At 41.5% G+C, this 24,096-nt stretch overlaps 1 protein-coding gene across 5 annotated transcripts in view; it reads left to right on the top strand.

The window, feature by feature from the left end:
- The first annotated feature begins 2,175 nt into the window (after window positions 1-2,175).
- Window positions 2,176-24,096, top strand: part of DENND5A (DENN domain containing 5A) — a 94,030-nt gene continuing 72,109 nt past the window's right edge. For 4 of the 5 annotated variants that reach the window (XR_011570858.1, XM_070803694.1, XM_070803697.1 and 1 more), the window contains exon 1: window positions 2,176-2,334. Coding sequence is in view for 4 of the 5 variants with exons in the window: in XM_070803694.1 (XP_070659795.1) it covers window positions 2,226-2,334 (109 nt within the window). In the remaining variant the exon portion in view is untranslated. The remainder of the gene's footprint in view (window positions 2,335-24,096) is intronic. The other variant, XM_070803695.1, reaches the window with a different exon arrangement.

A 24,096-nucleotide genomic window follows, 5' to 3' on the forward strand; every position in this document is an offset into this window, starting at 1 on the left:
AGTCTTTTGTTTCTAACTTGTTTTATGAGTTCAGTTAGTGTGAGAGGTCTCCTAGCACCTGATCACCCTGGACACATTGAATAAAAAGTTTCTGGACTTCAAACTGAGAATAATCAAGGCCTTTTTAAGTCTCTTCTTCTACATGACTCCCAGAGTGAACGTTCTAAGATGTAAATCAGATCTTGTCACGCCTCAGCTTAAACTCCTCCAGTTTACCATTCCTCTGACACAGGGTAAATTCTTTAGCCTGGCATTTGAAGCCTTTCCTGCTTTGTTCCTCCTCTCTCCCTGGTTTCATCTTTTAATTCTGTCTTCCAGAGAAATGAATTACATCTTGTTGCTCCTATGTAACCATTTCAACCTGTCACTCCCTGTGTGTTGTTGCACATGCTATCTGAAACATCTTTCTCTCCCTGTTTCACTTGAGATATTTCTTTTGGTCCTTTGGAACTCAGGTCGGATTATATCTCCTCCTGGAAGCCTTTCCTGACTATCACCCATCCTGGAAGGATGCCCCCTTTCCATGCATTGTAACCATTTAGCTCTCTGAGCCTCCTCTCCTGTCTCTGTGTCCCCAGCATGCAAGACAGGGTGAGGCACCACCCTCAATGCACTTTGTAAAGCTATCTTTTCTGCACTTTTTTTCTTACTGGTTCAGGCAGGTTACATACAAAGAGGATCAGGTGCTATGGTTTCAAGTGATGTTGGCTGTGACCTCCAAGTCACCCTCCCCGCGGGAACCAATACTTGAGAGAGGTACCCAGGAGAGAACTCAGGGTGAGCCTTTGGGGAAGCCAGCTGCCTTCTCAGGCCTTTAGCAGCAGCCTGTCAGAACAGTCCCTAGGCACACCTCTTGTTGGAATAATAATATAATCTCTAATATTTATTGAGTGCCTTCTACTTCCAGACACTATTCTGATCACTTAACCCGTATGAGCATTCATTTTATGTAATCACAAGAAACACGATTGCTGGCACCTGGAAACTGCCCAAGGTCACACAGTAAATGATAAAGTCAGGTTTCAAATCTGAGCACTGTTTCTAGAGCCTACTAGAAGTAACCACTATACACATTGCCTTCTTGATTTCTGATCTCCTGTTTTCTGCTTAGATTCTGTGGGAAATCAAATCGGAGGGTCCCAATCCAAGTACCAGGAAGCAAGTTTCTCTCCTGGTCCCCCACTTCTCTCAGGAGAACTTGCTTAGGGATGGAACTGAGAATTGTCAGAAGCAGAAGGGGAGCTCGCAGTAACAGGGGCCTCTGGAGGCTCTAGGAGAGAGAAGGGCACAACCATGTGCAAGGGAAAAGGCCTGCTTGGAATCGGGGTGAGAGGGCAGGGACTGATCACAAGCTCAGGATTCAACTCCAGGCTTTGTCTTTCAGAGTAACCTTGGGGAAAGGCCTCGCTTCTTTCTGAGCCTCAGTTTCCCCATTTATAAGCCAAGTGTAAATACAGAGCAGGCTGATTCACATCTGGCGAAGGAGGAGACATCACCAGCTCTACTAGAGAAAAAGCCAGCCATGGACGTCAGGGAGCGGGGCTGGGGAGAAGGCTATCTGCGGTTTAGGCCGGTGGGCTTCTTAGAGTTAGGATGAGCTGGGCTTCCTAGCTCAATCTTAAAACCTATTCCCATGACAGCTCGTCGGGCCTTTAGTGGGAGGCGGGGGTGGGGGCGGAGCATGGGCCAGGGGCCAGGCTCTGAAGGATGCGTCCACTCATCCCGCACCTCCGCTGCCCTTCCTAACGGAGTCGCAGCCCCGAGGGGGTGGCGGATGCGGGCGATCCAGCAGTTGCCTGCCGCGCTGCGGCGACAGCCTTGGAAGCCGCAGCCCGCCAGGCCAGAAGAGCATCACGTCATCCTTTCGGCGAGGAGCCCGCCCCCTCCCCAACGGCGCCTGCGCAGGCGGGAGGGAGCCGCGGTAGGGGTTCTCCTCAGCGCTTTCCGCCCTTCTCCGAGCTCGCTCCGGCCGCGGCGCTCTCGGCTGGCGACAGCGGCCGCGAAGCGGAGGGGAAGGAGTCCAGGATGCGGCGCGGGGCGGCCCGGTGCCCCCCTGCCCCGTCACGGCAGCCGCGGCGGCCGCGGGGACCGGGCCAAGGCCGGGGGCGGCGGCCGGAGCCGCGGTAGCGGCGGCGGCGGCGGGAGGGGCGGCCTGAGGGCGGGCGGGCGCCCGGGTGCGGGGGCTCGACGCTCCGCACGGCCCGGCCCGGCTCGGCCCCGGCGCCATGAGCGGCGGCGGCGGCGGAGGGGGCTCGGCGCCCAGTCGCTTCGCCGACTACTTTGTCATCTGCGGGCTGGATACCGAGACCGGGCTGGAGCCGGACGAGCTGTCGGGTGAGTGAGCGCTGAGTCCGGGGCCGCTTCCCCGCGTCCGCGGCCGCCGGCGACCCCCGAGAAATCCTCCCTCACCCTGGCTTTGTCCCGGGAGACGGGCGAGGGGCGAGCGCGGGGAAGGGGGCGTGGGGCTGAGGAGGGGAAACGGGCAGAGGGGCCCTGAGCCATAACGGGTCCGAACGGTCCCTCCTCCCCGCCGCTCTTGTGGCCAGGTCCTCGCGGCTGAGGGAAGGATTGTGTTCTCAGTTCGGTGAAGGTTGACTGACTTAGTGTAAAATAAAAGGGAAGCTTGTTCTCGAACACCCGTTAGGGAGGGAAGAAGGCATCCCACTCCTGGTGAAAGTAAGTTCCACCCAGACTTTAAAAAAGAAAGGAAAACAAAAACTTGGTGAGTTTTATTTGGCCTCCTCCCAGGAAACCTGTGATCGCAGTTCCTCAAAACATTTCTAACCCAGCCCTGGGCTAGGCCCCCTGAGTTGATGGGACGTGAAGTAATAAAGTGAACTTGGGCCACACCAAGGAGGGCGAGAACTCCCTTCGTTCTGGAAAGGGTTCGTAACCCGGGGCCGTGCCGTGTTTTTTTTTTTTTTTAAATTGAAAATAATTTATGCCCTTTATGAGACCAGCGTCATCGGTGAATAAGAGGGCAGCAGCCTACTTGGAGAGCCTGGGTTGCGTAGTGATGCTTCTCAAGTCATCTTTCAAAGGGAAGTGGTGGGGAAGTGAAGATAAGGCCCAGATCAGATCTGGCACTAATTGCACATGAGTGTCAGAATTGTAAAATCCCGTGAATTCCACTGCACCGGTGTCAGAGTTGTAAAGTCCCCGCGAATTCACCACTGCACCGTCATTGGTTTTGGAAAAGTTTTCGTCTGGAGTGTCCAGTTTGCAGGTTTTATGTAGGTGGAGGTTTGTTGAATCATCCTGATTTGGATGAGGGAGATTCCTTTTTACTGTTCTGTCATGATGTGTTTAGAGTTTTTCTCCTGAAAGCGAATATCCTGTTGACTAATTTTCCTTTGCTTCAGAGATGACAGGACAAGTTTTGTGTGTCCCCCCACCAACCAGAAAAATTTCAGTGTTTCTTATGAAAAAAAATTAGATGCATGCATCAAAATGGACTGTCTTTTTAAAAAATGATAAATCGATGACCTTTAACAAGGTCAGAGCAAATACACTACTTCCTCAAATTAATAGCAGGTGGAGAAAAAAATCATGAAGCAGTAATACAATTAGTACTTGGTTGGGGTAGTTTAAAGTTCTCTTTTTTAGGTCTTTGAATTCCTGTAATCTGAGGCTAACTTTTCATCTGTGTTTCCTATTTGTTAAATTTATGACTTTGAGATATAGTTGTTGGAATTCAGTTCATGGTACTGGAGCTGGAAGGATCTCAGAGAAGAAAATGAGCCCACGAAGGACAGTAAATTGCCTCACTTTGATCCAGTGCCCCTCTTGTACCATAAACTGCATTTCATTGCTTGGCTGGGATTTTAGAAAACACTAACATGTTGACAAAAAGACTTAAAATGATACAGTTCTCCTCAGTAAAAGAAACTTTAAATTGGTGAAATAAACCAGTGTTATTTTTATGCTGTGCTTTTGAGTGTCTATTTGATTTTCAAAAATAAAGAAAATGATTTGCAGATGATAAAGCTTATGAGTCGAATTGGGAATGATTTGATTTGTTAGTGAGAACATGGGTTTTGGGGTTAAACATTCTCACTCTGCTATTGACTATCTCTGTGACTGGAGGCCAAGTTATATAACTGCTGGGGTCCTCATCTCTAAAAAAGAGAATTTAAATAAAAAGTGTCTTATCAAGTAGACTCTCAAAAGTGTTAGTTCTCTTTTAGTGAATATCTGTTAATTATCTGGCTTTTCAGGAAGCTAAAATTGTATCCTTGTGAAAGCTTATTGAGAGAATAAAGAGGGGGATGAGATGTATAAAATGTGTAGAGGGGTATTTTTCTTTTTAAATATGGTTGCAGTAGTGGAATGCCAAGGCTGTTTATTCAGTAGGTGGCCTTTGCTAGAATAAGCACTGATTGAAGGAATTTTTTTTTTTCTTCATTTCATTTCTGGTAGGTTCATAGGGGAATCTGGACCCCAAAGGGAATCTTTAAGGAAAACAAAACAATACAAATAGCTCTATGCGGGTCAGTGTTGAAGCTCTCCAGGGTGTATTTTCTCTCTGCCTTATAGCTCCCAAACTGATGATGTCATAGTAAAGGAAACTACAGGAAATTGTGAGTTGCACCCAGATTCCCTAGGGAGGTACTGAGGAGTCTATGTTCTCTTCAAACAAATTAAGTTATATACTTCAGATAGATTCTATACTCTTAGTAAGTGAATCCAGAACAAACAGATCAAAGATGCTGTATTCTTCTAGCTTTATGGAGAAAGATTAACATTCCTTCTTTTCTGTTTACAGCAATAACCATAGAACTTTCACTGTCAAAAAAACACTTTGATCATTTAATTTTATATGAAGTTTCTCCCTGTCACCTCTTCCCCTTTCTTGTAGACTTAAGCATTTAGGCAAGTTATGTAGTCACCTGTTGTGCAGGAACTGAAGAAGATATGAAAATTTATTTTGTTTCTCTTTGAGTTCGTTGAGGAATTACTTTGGGCAGAAGGAAAGAAAGGTAATCTGTTGGTGAAGCACAGGTCTAGCCAACTGGAAGAAATGGTATCTGCTTGTTTGGGTTTTGAGTTTGTCAAGGAGATAAGGAATTCTGGAAGGAACATTTTTGATTTTGATTTTACGAAACGTTGACCCATTTTGTTGGCCTGTTCTAAGTGGGGAGGCAGATGGTCGTAGATTCCAGTCTCTCTTTCTACCTGTTTGATAGATGGGTGTTCTGGACATCTTCATTTTTGCTTTTTCTTCTATGATCACCACCAGGTGACAGCAGCAGCAGGTTTACCAGGATATGGGACTCTTGAGTTAACTTTCCCTATCTCTGTCTTAGAGTTAAGTTTCCTATATGCTTATAACCTATTTCTTTCTTTGGAATCCTTATATTCCTTTTCACTGACCTGCACCCAGCATTGAGATATGAGTATCCTAGGTTCATGAATCTGCTACTCCAGTTTCTTAGGCTCTGAGTAGTGGGTCTTGCCAAGAATTAAAGAGAGGGCTTGGGAACATAGATGGGATACTAGCCAGTGTCCTGTATGAACCTACTTAGAATACAGACAGTACCCTGAAATCATCTTTTAATATCATCATTAAAAGAGAAAAAATGGCTCACTGTCCAGGAAAGCCAGAGGACTGGACAGATCTTACTGCTCCTTAACTGTATTGGGCAGTGAAGTTAGAACAACAGAATCATGGAATGTCAAACATGGAAGCACCTTTTTTTTTTTTTAATATGTATTTATTTGGCTGCATCAGGTTAGTTGTGGCATGCAGGATCATCGTTGCATTATGTGAGATTTTTGTTGCTGTGCTGTGCAGACTCTCTAGTTGTGGCACGTGGGCTCAGTAGTTGTGGTGCATGGGCTTAGTTGCTCCAAGGCATGTGGGACTTTAGTATTGCATGGCGAATACATAACCACTGGACCACCAGAGAAGTCCTTGGAAGCACTCTTAGAGATTATATAACCTGATTTTTACTGATGAGGAAACAGGTCCTGAGAAAGTTGGGGAATATTTATCTCACTTGCTACATTTTATCCTTTTTTCTTCTCTTAGAGTGATGTTTTGTATGCTTTGCAGGAATTTGATGGGTGGTAGGGAGACAGTAAAACGTTTGGCAGGAGCAGACATATGATTGTTTTTTTCTAGGGCAGGTTTCTGTTTCATGTTAAGCAAGGATACTGTGTGATTAACAAGAAAGAGATGGTATTTTTTTTTTTTTTTTTTTTAGTTTTTTCTTTTGATGCAACTTCACACCAAACGTTGTCATTCAGTACCAAGAACTTTAGTGCATCCTTTTTCCGGACTCAGTGTTAACATTTTGCTCCATTTGCCTTATCACTTAGTATGCATCACCTTTCTCTTTCTAATATATAAAAATGTCTTTATTGAGATATGTCTTCTATTTAAAATACACAATTCTGTGTTTTTTAGTATATTCACAGAGTTTTACAATCATTACTACAATCAATTTTAGAATATTTTCATCACTTGCCCTTCAAACCTATATCCATTAGCAGTTACTACCTGTATCCTTCCAACTCCCTAACACCCTAGCTGTAAACACCCACTATTCTACTATTTTTTTGTGGGGGGAAACCTTTTATTTTTTTTTTATCACCAAATCAGTACTAGTTCACATCATTATTCACATCCATAGTATAAGAAAGATATAATCTCTTCTTGTAAAAATAGTAGTTAACATTTTAATATAGATTCTTCTAGACCTTTTATTAAAATGAAAGGTACTCTTATTATTGTAATTATAATTTTGTAAAAACAAGTGCTGATGAGTTTGAGAAAGAAGAGAGTTTGAGGGCGGTAGGTTGTTGGACAGGGAGGCCTGGTGTGCTGGGATTCATGGGGTCGCAAAGAGTCAGACACGACTGAGCGACTGATCTGATCTGATCTGAATCTATCTTTGATCTTTATGGATTTGTCTATTTTGGACATTTCATACTATGGAATCATATAATATATGGTCTTTTGTGACTGGCTTCTTTCACTTAGCATGTTTTCAAGGTTCATCTATGTTGTAACATGTATCCATACATTGTTTCTTTTTATGGCAGAATGATATTGTATAGATACACCACCTTTTGCTTATCATAAGTTGATGTACATTTGGGTTATTTATATACTTTTCATTTATTACAGATAATGGTATTGTGAACGTTTGTGTATGTATATTTTCATTTCTCTTAGGTATATGCCTAGGAGTGGAATGGCTGGGTTAATGGCCAGTGTTTAACCTTTTGAGAAATTGCAGACTGTTTTCTAAAACAGCTGCACTATTTTACATTCCCACTAGTGGTGTTTGAGGGTTACACTCTCTGTATCCTCACCAGCACTTACTACCTTTTTGATCATGGGTGGCCTAAGGGGTGTGAAGTGGTACCACAGTGTGGTTTTGATTTGCATATTCCTGGATGACTCAAGGATATTTTACTTAGAAGAAAAAAAAAAAAGCTTATCTCTTCTCAGAGATGGAGTATAAAAACTTTGATGAGCCAGTTTCAAACAGGTAGTCGGTTTGAACTAACCTTAGATTTTATTTTCCTCTACCAGTCTGGTCAGTTCTGGGCAGATTCTCTCAGATTCTCTTTATAAAATGGTCATTGTTCTGAAGCTCAGACTCTTAGCTGAAGCAAAACTCAAATCCTGATGGCTTACTTCAGGGATTTGTGGATACTTTCAGGGGTAAGGGTAGGAGGAGGAGAGTTCTTAAGTTGGTTCATGTGTTTCCTTTTATAAGGTAGAGCAAATAAGAAGTCAGGAGGAGAGAGGAACACACAGAAAACAATACACAGCCCCAAGGCAATTTAGAATTATATGCTAAATTTAGTTGGAGAGACTGTGTTCTGAACAGAAGAGCACCTACTTCACACACCCTTAGGTAGGGAGGATCACATTGAAGGTAAGTGGATTTCACTTTAATAACACTAGGGCTCTGCTCCTCTTTTCTTAGGAGGAAATCCTGAGTAACTGTCTGGTGTTTAAACCAAATTCGTAGACTCTGTTTAGCCCTTCCTTCCTTTCATAGTAGATTATAGATAAAGTTTTTCTAGCCTCGGTCCTCCTTTGGTAATGCCATTTCCAGTCCTGTATCCTTTTATAAGTCTAGTCCTATATCCTTTTTTATATCCTTGTTTTTTTTTGGCTGACTGGTGGAAGATGGATTTGACTCAGCTCCTCAATTCCTATTGCCATCCTTGGGTTTGAATTATTGTCAGGTAGTCTTAGAAGTCTCCCAGGAACCTGGGTACACAGGAGGGGACCTATACTTGACATGTTTTAGGTTACTGCTGGATAGGCATAGGACCTAGTCGAAGAGAGAAAGCCTTGCCTTTTGGAAGCTGGTGTCTTCTTGTGGAATTCATTGATAATACATAGGCTATTGCTACTAAATTTTTAGATTTAGTTCTCAAAAGTTTTTAGGTGAGGCAGTGGTTAAATGTCTGTGTTCCACATGTTTTGTGATGACTGATTTTAGTTTGGAGTATGTAACCCTGGATGTTGGAGTCCTGTCATGGTGGAAAATGAGGGCCTGTGCTGGCTCTCAAGCTATTTTCAGTGTGCTTCCTAGGAGTTGGCTATGGCTCCAGGAAGTTAGATGAGAGTGGCTATTGTTTAGACCATCAAGTTTTCAAATATTACACTTAGGATATTTGCTTGATTGTCATCCATGGGATCTATCATAGTTTCCTGTTAAAGAAAGCCAGGTTAGTAATTTGTTTGCTTTGTTCATTAGTGTGATGGGCATTTCAGTCAAAACTTTGCTAGGCCATCTGTGATATACTCAATGGACTGACCTAGCTGCATTAATCTAAAATGTTTTCATGGAGTGCTGAGGGGCCTTGAGCAGGGAGAATATGTGTGGAGGTTCCTCTTATTAAGCTTCATCCCTCTGTGAGTGTGAGTCCAATTCCTTGTTTTCTAAACTACTCCTAGTTGGCAAAACATAATATGAGTATGAATTCGTTTATCTCGGTCATAGAATCAAAAACTGTCAGAGCCCGATCTGAGGTAGTCCGGCTCCCACTTTTGACATACGGTAATGATTAATATTTATAAATGACATAATAGTTTTTAAACACTTTTTAATGTTTTCAGCCCCATTTGAGAATATGTTTTTTGGTCCACTGTTCCCCAGCAGTTTAGAAAGAACTGTTAGAATCCAGGTCTTTTTTCTGCTTCTCACCATTGATGAGATTACTCCTTTTTTTTTTGCCATGCCAAGTGGCTTGTAGGATCTTACCTGGGGTTTGACCAGGGATCAAACCTCCCCCCTTGGCAGTGAAAGTACAGGGTCCTTACCACTGGACCATCAAGGAATTCCTGAGATTATTATTTTGAAATGATAGATTTGTCAATACTTAAGAAATGACTTAAGTATTAATACTAGACCACCTTACCTGCCTCCTGAGAAATCTGTATGCAGGTCAAGAAGCAACAGTTAGAACTGTGCATGGAACAACAGACTGGTTCCAAATTGAGAAAGAAGTATGTCAAGGCTGTATATTGTTACCCTACTTACTTAACTTATATGCAGAGTATATCTTGCAAAATGCTGGGCTGGATGAAGCACAAGCTGGAATCAAAATTGCCGGGAGAAATACCAATAACCTCAGACGTGCAGTTGATACCACCCTTATGGCAGAAAGGAAAGAACTAAAGAGCCTTTTGATGAAAGTGAGAGAGGAGAGTGAAAAAGTTGGCTTAAAACTCAACATTCAGAAAACTAAGATCATAGCATCTGGTCCCATCACTTCATGGCAAATAGATGGGGAAACATGGAAACAGTGACAGACTTTATTTTCTTGGACTCCAAAATCACTACAGATGCCATGAAATTAAAAGACGCTTGCTCCTTGGAAGAAAAGCTGTGACCAACCTGGACAGCATATTCAAAAGCAGAGACATTACTTTGCCAACAAAAGTCTGTCTAGTCAAAGCTATGGTTTTTCCAGTAGTCATGTATGGATGTGAGAGTTGGACTATAACGCAAGCTGAGTTCCTGAGAACTGATGCTTTGGAACTGTGGTGTTGGAGAAGACTCTTGAGAGTCCCTTGGACTGCAAGGAAATCCAACCAGTCCATCCTAAAGGAAATTGGTCCTGACTATTCATTGGAAGGACTGATGCTGAAGCTGAAACTCCAATACTTTGGCCACCTGATGCGAAGAGCTGCTTCACAGGAAAAGACCCTGATGCTGGGAAAGATAAAAGGCAGGAGGAGAAGGGGATGACAGAGGATGAGGTGGTTGAATGGTATCACTGACTCGATGGACATGAGTTTGAGCAAGCTCCGGGAGTTGGTGATGGACAGGGAGGCCTGGCGTGCTGCAGTCCATGGGGTCACAAAGAGTTGGACACAACTAAGTGAGTGATGTACTCCTTTTCCTGTTTGGAACCAGTCTGTTGTTCCATGTCTGGTATTCCCATGTCTTTCAGAATTTTCCACAGTTTATTGTGATCCACACAGTCAAAGACTTCGGCATAGTCAATAAAGCAGAAATAGATGTTTTTCTGGAACTCTCTTGCTTTTTCCATGATTCAGCGGATATTGGCAATTTGATCTCTGGTTCCTCTGCCTTTTCTAAAACCAGCTTGAACATCAGGAAGTTCACGGTTTACGTATTGCTAAAGCCTGGCTTGGAGAATTTTGAGCATTACATTACTAGCATGTGAGATGAGTGCAATTGTGCGGTAGTTTGAGCATTCTTTGGCATTGCCTTTCTTTGGGATTGCAATGAAAACTGACCTTTTCCAGTCCTGTGGCCACTGCTGAGTTTTCCAAATTTGCTGGCATATTGAGCGTAGCACTTTCACAGCATCATCTTTCAGGATTTGAAAGAGCTCAACTGGAATTCCATCACCTTCACTAGCTTTGTTTGTAGTGATGCTTTCTAAGGCCCACTTGACTTCACATTCCAGGATATCTGGCTCTAGGTGAGTGCTCACACCATCGTGATTATCTGGGTCGTGAAAATCTTTTTTGTACAGTTCTTCTGTGTATTCTTGCCACCTCTTCTTAATATCTTCTGCTTCTGTTAGGTCCATACCATTTCTGCCCTTTATCGAGCCCATCTTTGCATGAAATGTTCCCTTGGTATCTCTAATTTTCTTGAAGAGATCTCTAGTCTTTCCCATTCTGTTGTTTTCCTCTATTTCTTTGCATTGATCGCTGAGGAAGGTTTTCTTATCTCTTCTTGCTGTTCTTTGGAACTCTGCATTCAGATGCTTATATCTTTCCTTTTCTCCTTTGCTTTTCACTTTTCTTCTTTTCACAGCTATTTGTAAGGCCTCCTCAGACAGCCATTTTACTTTTTTGCATTTCTTTTCCATGAAGATGGTCTTGATCCCTGTCCCCTGTACAATGTCATGAACCTCCGTCCATAGCTCATCAGGCACTCTATCTATCAGATCTAGTCCCTTAAATCTATTTCTCACTTCCACTGTATAATCATAAGGGATTTGATTTAGGTCAGGCTATGGTTTTTCCAGTGGTCATGTATGGATGTGAGAGTTGGACTGTGAAGAAAGCTGAGCGCTGAAGAATTGATGCTTTTGAACTGTGGTGTTGGAGAAGACTCTTGAGAGTCCCTTGGACTGCAAGGAGATCCAACCAGTCCATTCTAAAGGAGATCAGCTCTGGGTGTTCTTTGGAAGGAATGATGCTAAAGCTGAAACTCCAGTACTTTGGCCAACCTCATGCAAAGAGTTGACTCATTGGAGAGGACTCTGATGCTGGGAGGGATCAGGGGCAGGAGGAGAAGGGGACGACAGAGGATGAGATGGCTGTATGGCATCACCGGCTCGATGGACGTGTTCTGAATGAACTCTGGGAGATGGTGATGGACAGGGAGGCCTGGCGTGCTGCGATTCATGGGGTCTCAAAGAGCCAGATATGACTGAGTGACTGAACTGAACTGAACTGAGTGACTGAACTGAACTGACTGAAGCAATAACTTAATCATTGACTGGCAGAACTGTTGTGTGGCCTCTTTGATTCAGTCCCCAAACCACAATGCAGTAGAGGAGCTCTGTTAGGAGAGGAGTCAGGTCACTTGTTTTTTGAATTGTTGTGGCTGGTTGGTATTTTATATATATATTTTTTTTCCTCTCTCTCCATTCTTATCAGTTCTGGAAATGTTTTTTTTTTAAGACCAAATAGTTATTGGGGCTTTGTTTCTAAGAAGCTCTCTTTTGTAAGTCTGTTTCAGGATGTTTTATGCTTTTTGTCTGAAGTTAGTTTTCTTTGAAAAGAAAAAAAAAAAAAAAGTTTTCATTTGCTAACCTCAGAAATCCTTCCCTGTAGCCTGCAGTTTGCATCTTTTTCTGGTTGTCGTTGGGTGCTATCTGTGACTTCTTTTTTTAAAAAATAATTTTGTTTATTTTTGGTTGTGCTGGGTCTTTGTTGCTGCGAGGGCTTTTCTTCAGTTGTGGCGAGTGGGGGGGCTACTCTAGTTGCAGTCCATGGGCTTCTCATTGCAGTGGCTTCTGTGTTGAGGATCTTGGGCTCTCGGGTGCGCGGGCTTCAGTAGTTGTGGCACATGGACTCCATAGTTGTGGCTCCCGGGCTCTAGAGTACAGGCTCAATAGTTGCAGTGCAGGGGCTTAGCTGGTCTCCACAGCATGTGGCATCTTCCCCGATCTTGGTTCAATCCCGTGTCCCGTGCATTGGCAGACAGATTCTTTACCACTGAACCACCAGGGAATCCCTGGACTTCTGATTTACCATATTCTTTATAATGAAAGGATATGGAAAGCAACTAAGAAACTTTTAGGATTTTTAAAGTCAGAAAGACAGAAGAAAATGATTTAGAAATAACAATCATAAACCACATGGATAAACCCAATTTACAACAACTTTGAATCTACATTAGAATTACTTTTCCAGGAATGTCAGAAGAATTCCTTTCTCAGTTGTGTCATCTCTGGTGTCCTTTTCCCCCTTGTTTTTTGTAGTTGTAAAATAGCTTTTTAACAGTGTCATGAAGATAGGTATTAATTATTGCTATACTGTTGAAGAAAACCAAAGGTTTTATTGTGAGTATGTTAGATGTCTCTTTTCTTCTTTCCCCAGAGTCTTTATTTGACAATGACCATTACATTAAAATTTTTTCCTGATTATAAAGACCATAGGTCTTTATACAAATTAAAACATGTTATAACTTCACTTGTCCTAGAGTCAGGTAGACAAATTTCTTAGCTTTGCTAGAAGACCATGCTTTATCTAGTAGGTATTTGGTAAATATTTGTATTAATTATGAAAAGATAAAGCCTGCTTATTCAGGCTTTCAAAGAATTGTATGTAACCATGCTTTTTTTTTCCTGATAAGGCATAGTACTTAACTTTTTAAAACTTAAATAAGTCAGACTTCCACAGCTTTTCCAAGTGCTGAGTAATAAAAATGTGGAGGTTTGTAGAAGAGTAGCAATGATTGTTTTCCCATACTCAAAAAGCTAAGGGTCAGTGGCAGATTTGGAGTTAAAATGGTGATAGGAGAGGTGTTTTGTATTGCTGCTGCTGCTGCTGCTAAGTCGCTTCAGTTGTGTCAGACCCTGTGCGACCCCATGGATGGCAGCCCACCAGGCTCCCCCATTCCTGGGATTCTCCAGGCAAGGGTACTGGAGTGGGTTGCCATTTCCTTCTCCAGTTTTGTATTGCCCTGTGATTATTTTGTAATTTTTAATAGAGCTAAATTTTATAATAGTTTGGATGAACTTTTTTTTTTTTTTTTTAAAGTGAATCCGTACAGTTTTAGTTATTTAACCAGTCCTATTGACAAGTTGACTTAGGATCACAGTCTCTTCTTGGGAAAAACAAAACAAAAACCTTGAAGTATCACCTGCCAAATTAACCAGTTGTGCTTAATTCTAAGATTCTGTATGTTCAAATGGTTTTTAATCCTTTTCTTTGCTAAATAATTATCTAGGATTCATCCTTTACGCCCACTGTGAAACATTCTTTTTGGTGCAGTTTTATTGTTTGAAAAGTTGATATTTAAGCATTTGTAGTTTTATCTTCTAGAAGTATGTTTAGTGTTTTGTGGAGGATTGTTGATCTGCTGGTCTAGCTCTGTTGGTTGCTCAGCTCAGTTGGTAGTGAATGTGATGAATTTAATGAGGCCAGGGTCATTGAATCAATCTTCCTAAGGACCAGTTAGCTTTGTTCTACCCATTTTTATGCTACCTTCTGCTGATCATCCCACTCACAAGTACACTGGGTCATGGGGAACACAGTCAGCTCCATGCCTAATAATTAAATTAATATATAGTATTTATTGAATAGATTTCATTGCTATGTACCACAAGACATTATCCTCGCTTTACAGTTTACGAAAGCACTGGTAAGTACTGAGCCCACACTTCAGAGCCCAGGAGCCTCAACTACTGAGCCAGTGTGCCGCAGTTGCTGGAGCTGGTCCGCCTACAGCTCTGGGTCTGCTACAGGAGAAGTCACTGGAGTGAGAATCTCCTGCACCACAACTAGAGAACCCCATGTGCAGCAACGAAGACCCAGTGCAGCCAAAAATAGCTAACTAAGTAAATAAACAAGTGTGTTAAAAATGAAGTGAAAGTAAAAGAGATATTGCCAAATCACCTTCCTCAAAAGGTTAGACTCTGTGCTCAAGTCACTCAGTCATGTCAGACTCTTTGTGACCCTACAGTTTTTAAGATGCTACCCATTTTTTTCTCTACATCTGTAATGGAATATTAGCTGCTTTTCTAAAGTGTTTTCAATCTTCTAGGAAGTAAATGTCTGCTTTAATCTAAATTTAATTATTTGTGAGGCTGAACATCTTTTCATATAGTTCATGTACATTTGTATATTTCTTCAGTGAATTACCTGTTTAGTCCTTTGTTCATGGTTTCTGTTGTGTTTATCTTTTTCTCATTGACTTGCATAAACTGTCTTTTGGAATATGTTGATTGTTAGGAAATATTTCAAAAACACTTGCAGTGAAAAAATATATGGACACTAATATAGATTTATAAAATTGAGATCATAAGAGAAAAAAATGTATCCTGCTTTTTAAATTTACTATTATATGTTGATCGTTTTTCCATATTTTTAAGTGTGTCTTGAATATTTTTCCATGTCATTAAATATTCTTCTTAAACATGATTTTAATTATTATTTGTTTTTAACAAATGAAATTGTTACTTGGTTTTATTTTTAATTTGTTATCCAGAGTATGAGTGAACTATACAATTTTTAATGATTAACTGGAACTTGGGTGGTTTGTTTCAGAGAAGGCAATGGCACCCCACTCCAGTTCTCTTGCCTGGAAAATCCCATGGACGGAGGAGCCTGGTAGGCTCCAGTCTATGGGGTCGCTAAGAGTCAGGCACGACTGAGCGACTTCACTTTCACTTTTCACTTTCATGCATTGGAGAAGGAAATGGCAACCCACTCCAGTGTTCTTGCCTGGAGAATCCCAGGGACGGGGGAGCCTGGTGGGCTGCCATCTATGAGGTCGCACAGAGTCGGACACGACTGAAGCGACTTAGCAGCAGCAGCACTTAGCCTAGAGCTGGGTGCCACACAGTGGGAAGGAACTCAGTGAAGATTGAGAAATTGCTTGAGTATGGAATAATGTAGTAGTGTCACATAATAGGCAAGTGTGGGGTAGACAGTGTCTTTGTCCCATGGTGGCTGAGTGGAGAAAACATCATTCTCTGCCTATGTTTATAGCTTGGATTTTTTGAGAGGGTGTGAGTATGATGTTAGGTTTTGAATGAGTAGTTTTGATTAAATACCCTGCACGTTTAGTAAATATCTGTTTATATGTTGACGAATTATGGGGATATTTTCACCTTGAGGGACAACTAAAATTTTTGGCTTGACACATTTTCTTCCCTGTCTGTGGCAGCAGTATATTCATTTTCAGAATTCTTCCTTAGCCTGATTTTGTAATACATTGACTAGTTTGGTGTTGGCTGCTGTGGTAAGAAGAACTGTGCTATAATTAGCATTTCTGCTTCCTCTAACAGTTTTATGGATTTGCTTTGAAGAATCGTAAAAAAAAGAGAAAGTTTTATTGTGATAAATATTTCTTCAGGAAGGATGTTTTATACAGGGTGATATTCTAAATGTGAAATCCCAAATAACCACATTTGAAAAAAATATATCCACAAGACTGAAATGGCCCCAGAAGCCCTCCCCACAATGCCCATTGTCAGGGTAAATTATCAGTAGATTGGCAAGGATAGAACTGAATTGGTAAGAGGAGACTGAAACATGAGATCATTAAGCATTTACATAGAAACATTTAATTTCTCTGAATAAATTCAAGTCTCATGACCCAGACAAATTACACCTTAGTGTTCTGAAAGAATTTTGGGATGATTATAATGATGATTAGTCACTGTCAGTAATCTTTAAGGAATGATAGAATTACCACAGTAGACATATTTTTAAGTCTGAGAAGAAGGTAAGAGCTTGACATATTCCTAGTCAAAATCTCAGATGGTTTATTAAGGATGTATTATGAGGATTTAGAAAAGAAAGCTGTGATTATTAGGAGCCAACATGGACCCACTAGGAATGTGTTAGTGACTTAATAACTACCTTTTCTTTATTAAGGGAGTAGACTTCTAGAGGAGGGGAATACCGTCAGCTATCGTTTTTTGATTCAAGAATGTTTTGAAGGGAATGATTAGAATATAGTTGGGGTTAACAGATTTGAGTTGTGTGGTGAAATAGGTGATGCAAGGAGTTCCCAGGCGATTCAGTGGTTAGAACTCTGTGCTTTTACTGTCATGGCCCTGTGTTTAGTCTCTGGTCAGGGAACTAAGATCCTGCAAGCCGCCGAGGGGGGGAAAACCTAAGGAGGGGGAAAAGAAATAGGTGATGCAGAAGTATGGTGTGATAGAAGGGAGGACTTAATAGCAACACAAAAATGTAAGGCTTGTAGTTGTCTGTAAATTGGATTTATGGCAAAAATGTGGTTTGGTTGACAAAAAGTTTTGGTTTTAGCCAGCATTAATAGCTACTGTTGAGTGAGTGAGTGGATAGTGTTGTTTTAAACGATGTTAGACCACTCCAGTGGTCATGTATGGATGTGAGAGTTGGACTGTGAAGAAGGCTGAGCGCTGAAGAATTGATGCTTTTGAAAAACTGTGGTGTTGGAGAAGACTCTTGAGAGTCCCTTGGACTGCAAGGAGATCCAGCCAGTCCATTCTAAAGGAGATCAGCCCTGGGATTTCTTTGGAAGGAGTGATGCTAAAGCTGAAACTCCAGTACTTTGGCCACCTCATGCGAAGAGTTGACTCATTGGAAAAGATTCTGATGCTGGGAGGGATTGGGGGCAGGAGGAGAAGGGGACGACAGAGGATGAGATGGCTGGATGGCATCACTGACTCGACGGATGTGAGTCTGAGTGAACTCCAGGAGTTGGTGATGGACAGGGAGGCCTGGCATGCTGTGATTCATGGGGTCGCAAAGAGTCAGACACGACTGAGTGACTGAACTGAACTGAACTGAGACCACATCTATCTAGATAGATTTTAGTTCTAGGAGCTCGGATGGTGAGGGACCTGAAAATATGATATGAACTACTTTCAAAGGAGCAGATTTGTTTTTTGACTAGTTAATATCTCTGACAATAGCTTCCACAGAAGAGTTCCAGAAGAACTTGGAGAAATGGCAACATTGTTGGAATACTGTAGATTTTGATAGCATTCATTTGAAAAAATGTAAATTTTGGCTAATCAGGCAAAGAAAGGTATGAAGGTCATGCTAGGCAGGGAATAGCATCTACAAAAAGAATGAAGGCATGAAAAAGCATGCCACATTTGAGGAACAAGTGAGTTAGTACAGATGCTGTGTAAAGAGGGAGAGGTGGGCTATAGGAGGTGAAAGTGGGGAAATTGGCAGGTGTTGTATATGAAGGTGGAGAAACTGGAATCCAGGAAGATAAAGTGATTTGCATAAGTCTTGATTGTGTATTGAACCAGGTCTAGAATTCCAGGCTTTCTTGTGTCCTTTCAGGAGTTCGTTCCATCTTTATTTTCTTTAGGTATGTTCTACATTTACTTTAAAATGGCCAGGGCATGCCCTATGTTTATGAAAGGATTCTAAATAATCATGTAAGACTATCTTTTACATTCTTTAATAAACTAAAAGAACTTAAGTAGCTGTGATCTATAAGCAGTATAACTTTCCCAGTTATCAGTGCCAGATATTATGGTTTTAACTTTTAGAGACCAGCAGCCTATATGTCTGGGTCATGCTAGAATCAAGAACTCTTTCTACTTTCCCATGCTATTTGTTTAAAAGAGGATTCTTTCTTTGCCTAGTTCAAATGATAGATGCTTGGATTAACAGTTGCAGCTATAATGATCAGTTACAGTGTTGTAGCCACACGTTCTGGGAAACAAACTCACTCAGAAGGACAATGCAGATAGTGGAGTGCAGTTTATTACACCAGTGGGCCCAAGGCAGAGTCTCCTCTTAGCCAAGGACCCTGACCAGCATTTGTGAAAATCTTTTATACCCCGTGTGTACGTGCCTGAACCCACCACTCCAAATTCCTTGAGACTTACATAAACCAAGGAAAATACAATCCCAATAACCCCATCATTCACGTGCTGTGTGCTCAGACAGTCAAACAATTAGCCAATAATCAATAAACCTGAGGTTATACTCTGATATATACAGAAAAATTTATGGCCTGTCTGGAGGAAGGGGTGATTAGTGTATGTTTTCTCTTAGGCGATGAGTAACCTAGATACGATCTTCAAGGTTCCCCTGTCTGGAGGGGGTCTTATCCTTCTGTTGTTGTTTTCATAGGCACTAAACACAGAGTTCAGAGTCCATTGGAAAGGTGGCTGAGCATGATCAGCATGAACAGGCCTAAGATGGATCCAGGCCCTATGAATTCCTTCTTCAACAGCTGTGCAAAGTAGAAGATAAGTTTATCAAGACCTTGTGGCAACTTTGCTTGTGACTGCTGTGGTTGTAACTTGTTGTTCCACTGCAGACAGGGGTGAATTTCACATGGGAAGCAATTTCCTGAGGCCTCTCTGTTTGTTCCTTAGTCACAGTTCTATCCAGGTTTGATGCCCAGTCTGTATACCATATGTGAATATGTATATGGCCAGCATTTGTCCTGACTGGTTGGTGCCCATATTGTATTGATTGTTAACTATTTTGAGAATCATGTCTAACTCTCACCATCCATCTTTCCTCATTTTATGCCAGATCAGAAGTTTCTCTAATTTGTTTGTGGTTTATTCATACAGAGAAATTGCTACCTTTTCTTCTCAGGCTCTTAAATAATTTTATTAAAAAAAATTCCTGGAAAGACTTACCTGACAGTCCATTGGTTAAGAATCTGCCTTCTTAACCACTTAACCAGTCTTCAAGGGGACACAGGTTCAATCCCTGATCTAGGAGCTAAAAGTCCCACATGCCCTGGAGATAGCATGTGATCTGGAGTTGCAGATCTGACGCTGTAATGTTGTGCGCTGCAACGAAGAACCCATGTGCCATAACTAAGACCTGATGCAGCCAAATAAATTAATGTTAAAAAAATTCCTGGAAACAAAATTTTTTAAATTATGAAGACCACTATGTTCTATTTTCCTTTAGGTCCACTTAATGATTGGAAAGCTAGTTTCAAACATTTATGCGACAGTTAAGGAAATCTGAACACTGATTAGATATTTAGCTTTAAGTATTCTTTTGGTCAAATTTTTTTAGGTGTATTAATAGAATTGTGGTTATGTTAAAAGAAAAAGAAGTCTTATTTTTAGAGACACATGGTGAAATATTGTAGATATGTCTGGATTTGCTTTAAAATAATTTGGTATGAGGGTGTACAGATATAAAGTAAGATTGGACATGCATTGATATTTGTTGAAATTGAGTGAAGGATACAAGATAATTCATTGTACTTTTTATAAAAAAAAATTAGAAATAGTTTATTTTTAACCCCCCGAATTTATAAAATCATAATTGGATTTAAAAATTTTTCAAAGGTATATTATTGGCAATTATAACTTCTGATTGCCTTGAAATAATTAGAAGTACAACTTGGGGTTAATATTGGCATACCTCATTTATGTGCTTCCCTTTATTGGACTTCACAGATATTTCATTTTTACAAAGTCAAGATTTATGGCAACCCTGCATCAAACCAGTCTATCAGCACCATTTTTTCAACTGTATTTGCTCACTTCATATCGCTGTGTCACATTTTGGTAATTCTGGTAGTATTTCAGACTTTTTTTCATTATTATTATATTTGCTCTGGTGATCTGTGATTAGTGATCTTTGTCTTGCTGAAGGCTTCAGTGATGGTTAGCATTTTTTAGCAGTGAAGTATTTTTAATTTAGATCTTCATATTAATTTTTTAGACATAATACTGTTATACACTTACTAGACTACTGTGTAGTGTAAACATAACTTTTATATGCATTGGGAAACCAAAAAATTCGTGTGACTTACTCTTGCTTTATTGTGATAATTTGCTTTACTGAGGTGGTCTGGAACCAAACCCACAGTCTGTCTCAGGTTTATCTTTGTATGTGCATGCTAAGTCACTTCAGTCATGTCTGACTCTTCGGCCTGCCAGGCTACTCTGTCCATGGGATTCTCTAGCCAAGATGACGGGTGGGTTGCCATGCCCTCCTTCAGGGAATTGTCCAACCTAGGATTGAACTCATGTCTCTTAATGTGTCCTGCATTGAAAGGTGGGTTCTTTACCACTAGTGCTACCTGGGAAGCCCAGGTATGTCTGTACTTCCAGCCATAGGCAAAGAAATTTGACCTTTTAATTTATGTAATATTTAAAAATATGTTTTAGTGTAGCTTTTCAAAATATTTAAAGTGGTGCCCCTATCATTACCATTTCATTTATGAGCCTCTAGTTGGGAGCCATTAACTCTAAAAAATTTTTTTTCTATCTTTTGGCCATATCATATGGCATGTGGGATCTTCTTTCCCTGACCAGGGATCATACCCTTGTCCCCCTCAGTGGAAGGGCAGAATCTTAGCCACTGGATTGCCAGGGAAGTTCCCTGGCTCTAAAAATTTTGATCAGCCTTGTTTGTATTTAGACTTCTTAACTCAATTGTATTAATATTGTAATTAATAAGGAATTTTTTCTTTTCCTGTGTATATTGCTTTAATGGATAGATTGTATCCCTTTGCCTTAATGTACCTAACTTTTTTTAAAGCATTTGCTTTTCTTCTTTTTCCTGCAGTTATAAATATCTTTACCATGAGAAATAGCTTTTCTAAAAAATGCTCCTTGAGTGCTATTTTAGTGGGGGCTAGTTTTTTTCTTGGTGCCTTTTAGGTGGTATTTTAGTGGATTTAGCAGATCAAAGGGTATTTTTTTTTTTTTTTTTACAGTTTTTGTGATGTCGTGCTACTTTGGTTGAGCTTCTTTTCAAAGGTGTCACTTTGTGGGTTGGAACCATTTCAGTGTTTAAATCTCGACTGCTGAACCAAAGTTTTAAGGCATGTTAACAGTCTCGAAAAAATGATAAATTGGATCTATTCAAAACTGAGCTTTCATTGGAAACAGGTGGAAGGATGGAAATGCATTAACTGTAAATCTTGAAGTCAGTTTATTAAGATACTGCTGTTTAGCTTAATTAGAGAGCTGTGTAACAGAGGTGGCATTTGAATGAAGTATTGAAGGATAGGAACGACTTAAACTTGAGGATGTGAGTTGTTGTTTAGTTGCTAAGTTGTGTCCGACTCTTTTGCAACCCCATGGACCATAACCTGCCAGGCTCCTCTGTCCATGGGATTTCCCAGGCAAGAATACTGGAGTCGGTTGCCATTTCCTTCTTCGGAGGATCTTCCTGACCCAGGGATCAAACCTGCATCTCCTTCATTGAAGGTGGATTCTTTACTGCTGAGCCACTGGGGAAGCCTGACGATGGTGGGGATGGGTAAAAGGTGGGTGAACGTGGAACTCTGGGGCATGTTTAGGCAATCTTGAGTCATACTATTTGGCTATAACATATGCTATTTAGAGTATAGTAATGGAAGCTAGGATTAAAGAGTTAGTTAGGGGAAAAGTAAAATAAATAAGAATATACCAGGTAGATTATGAAAAAATAATAGTGGGAAAAAAGAAATGATGGTAATTGATTGTAATAGCTTGAAGACTATTGAGAGGGTAACAGGCAGGAAGGCCTGGGGATCAAATCTATTCCCAGTTTTTCAGGGTACAGTTCAAAGGAGTGAGGCTGGAATTGTTAGCTCCCATCTGTAAGAGAGAAAAAAAGTCACCAGCGCCATCTTTCTGCCAGAGGTGTCCCTCACTGCTCTAGATGGGGGTGTAGACAGACTGTACACCAAAGCTTTTCTTTCCTGGTTAGACTTAGTCTGTCCCTTACCGACGCAGGCGTCATACTCATCCCTCCTGGTTCTACCACTGAGACGGGGTGGGGATACACTAGGGGTAGACCTGATGGCATCCCTGACCGATGTCCACCCCCTCACCATTAAAACCTTACTTGCCTCATGTCATCCGGGTGCAATCAGAGTAACCTTCCAGAATGTCTCCCAAGCTGAGACCACTGGGGGAAACATTTGTCAGCTGAGTGTCTGTGCACGACCCTGAGTATATTCCTGACCACGATAAGACCAATACCAACATAAAACTGAGATGTTCCTTCCAAGCATCACCACACCAGTATAAGAGCCTCCTCTGGTTCACTAAGAGCCAGTGTTACTAAAGGGAACCCATTGTAGTTCAATCCGAGTAACCTTTAACTTCAGAGATGTTCTTGGAGCTAGAGCTCCATCTAGCTTCCGAACTTCCGATTCCTAGCGAGGCTAGGTGCTTCCTGACTACCAATCCAAGTTTGGGACCTAAATCACAGTACACAGTAACAGCATAGATTACAAGTCCCTTGAAAGTCTATGATCCAATAGATTAGGTTAGTACTTCTAATTCCCAAGGAGTTATGAAATGGTCAAAGAGACCGAAAAGTTTGACCGAGAAAGGAAAGTTCAGTCCACACACTTTGCCCATTTCTGGTCAGTCCCCAAAGGAGACATTGGGTGCCTCTTGGGACTGGCAGGTCGGTATAAACTCCCGACAGGTTTCTGCCATAAGCCATATGAGATCACCGTGGAACCACAGAGCAGGGCTCCTCACTTGCTTCGTGCAGGGCGTTTCATTCATTCACACAAGCACACCGTAGAGTTAGTAGAGTACAGCAGAAAACGTGTACGCTAGGAGAACAAAGAACTAGAGCTCCAAGCATCCTTACCTTGTCCTGAAGGATCCCGGACAAGCCCCCAAGATGAAAGGTTGTTGTTGACCCACGAAAAGATGCCGTGATTCTTGGCCTCCGGAGGAGAAAAATTCAATTTGGGGCCAGAGACGAGGCTTGATCGCTCAGAGCTTTTGTGTAATAAAGGTTTATTAAAGTATAAAGGAGATAGGGAAAGCTTCTGACACAGGCATCAGAAGGGGGCAGAAAGAGTACCCCCCTGCTAGTCTTCAGCTGGATGTTATATAGTCACTAGCAGTCTGTTAGGAGAAAGCAATGGCACCCCACTCCAGTACTCTTGCCTGGAAAATCCCAAGGGCAGAGGACCCTGGAAGGCTGCAGTCCATGGGGTCGCTAAGAGTCAGACGTGACTGAGCGACTTCACTTTCACTTTTCACTTTCATGCATTAGAGAAGGAAATGGCAACCCACTCCAGTGTTCTTGCCTGGAGAATCCCAGGGACGGGGGAGCCTGGTGGGCTGCCATCTATGGGGTCGCACAGAATCAGACACGACTGAATCGACTTAGCAGCAGCAGTAGCAGCAGTCTGTTAGTGAAAGAAAGGAATGTCTTAAAACTCAGAATGGCACTAGGCCCCTCATCCATAAGATGTATTTTGGGATAATCTTGGCACCAGACGATTCATCCCAGACCATAAAACGGTTGACTTGAATCTTGTAGAAGGGCAGATTACCATACAAATAGTTCCGTTTACATAGATTAGGGGAACAATGAGTATAACATATTGATTTGTCAAGTAGGTTCTGAGCCATTAGGCACAACTGACTTGAAGACAGAGTTTGGGGTAAATGCATAGTACATTAACATAGCTTAAGACAAACATTTCCATAAGAAAAATGCATTGG

This window comes from Bos indicus, chromosome 15 (assembly GCF_029378745.1).
Source record: "Bos indicus isolate NIAB-ARS_2022 breed Sahiwal x Tharparkar chromosome 15, NIAB-ARS_B.indTharparkar_mat_pri_1.0, whole genome shotgun sequence".
NCBI lineage: Eukaryota > Metazoa > Chordata > Mammalia > Artiodactyla > Bovidae > Bos > Bos indicus.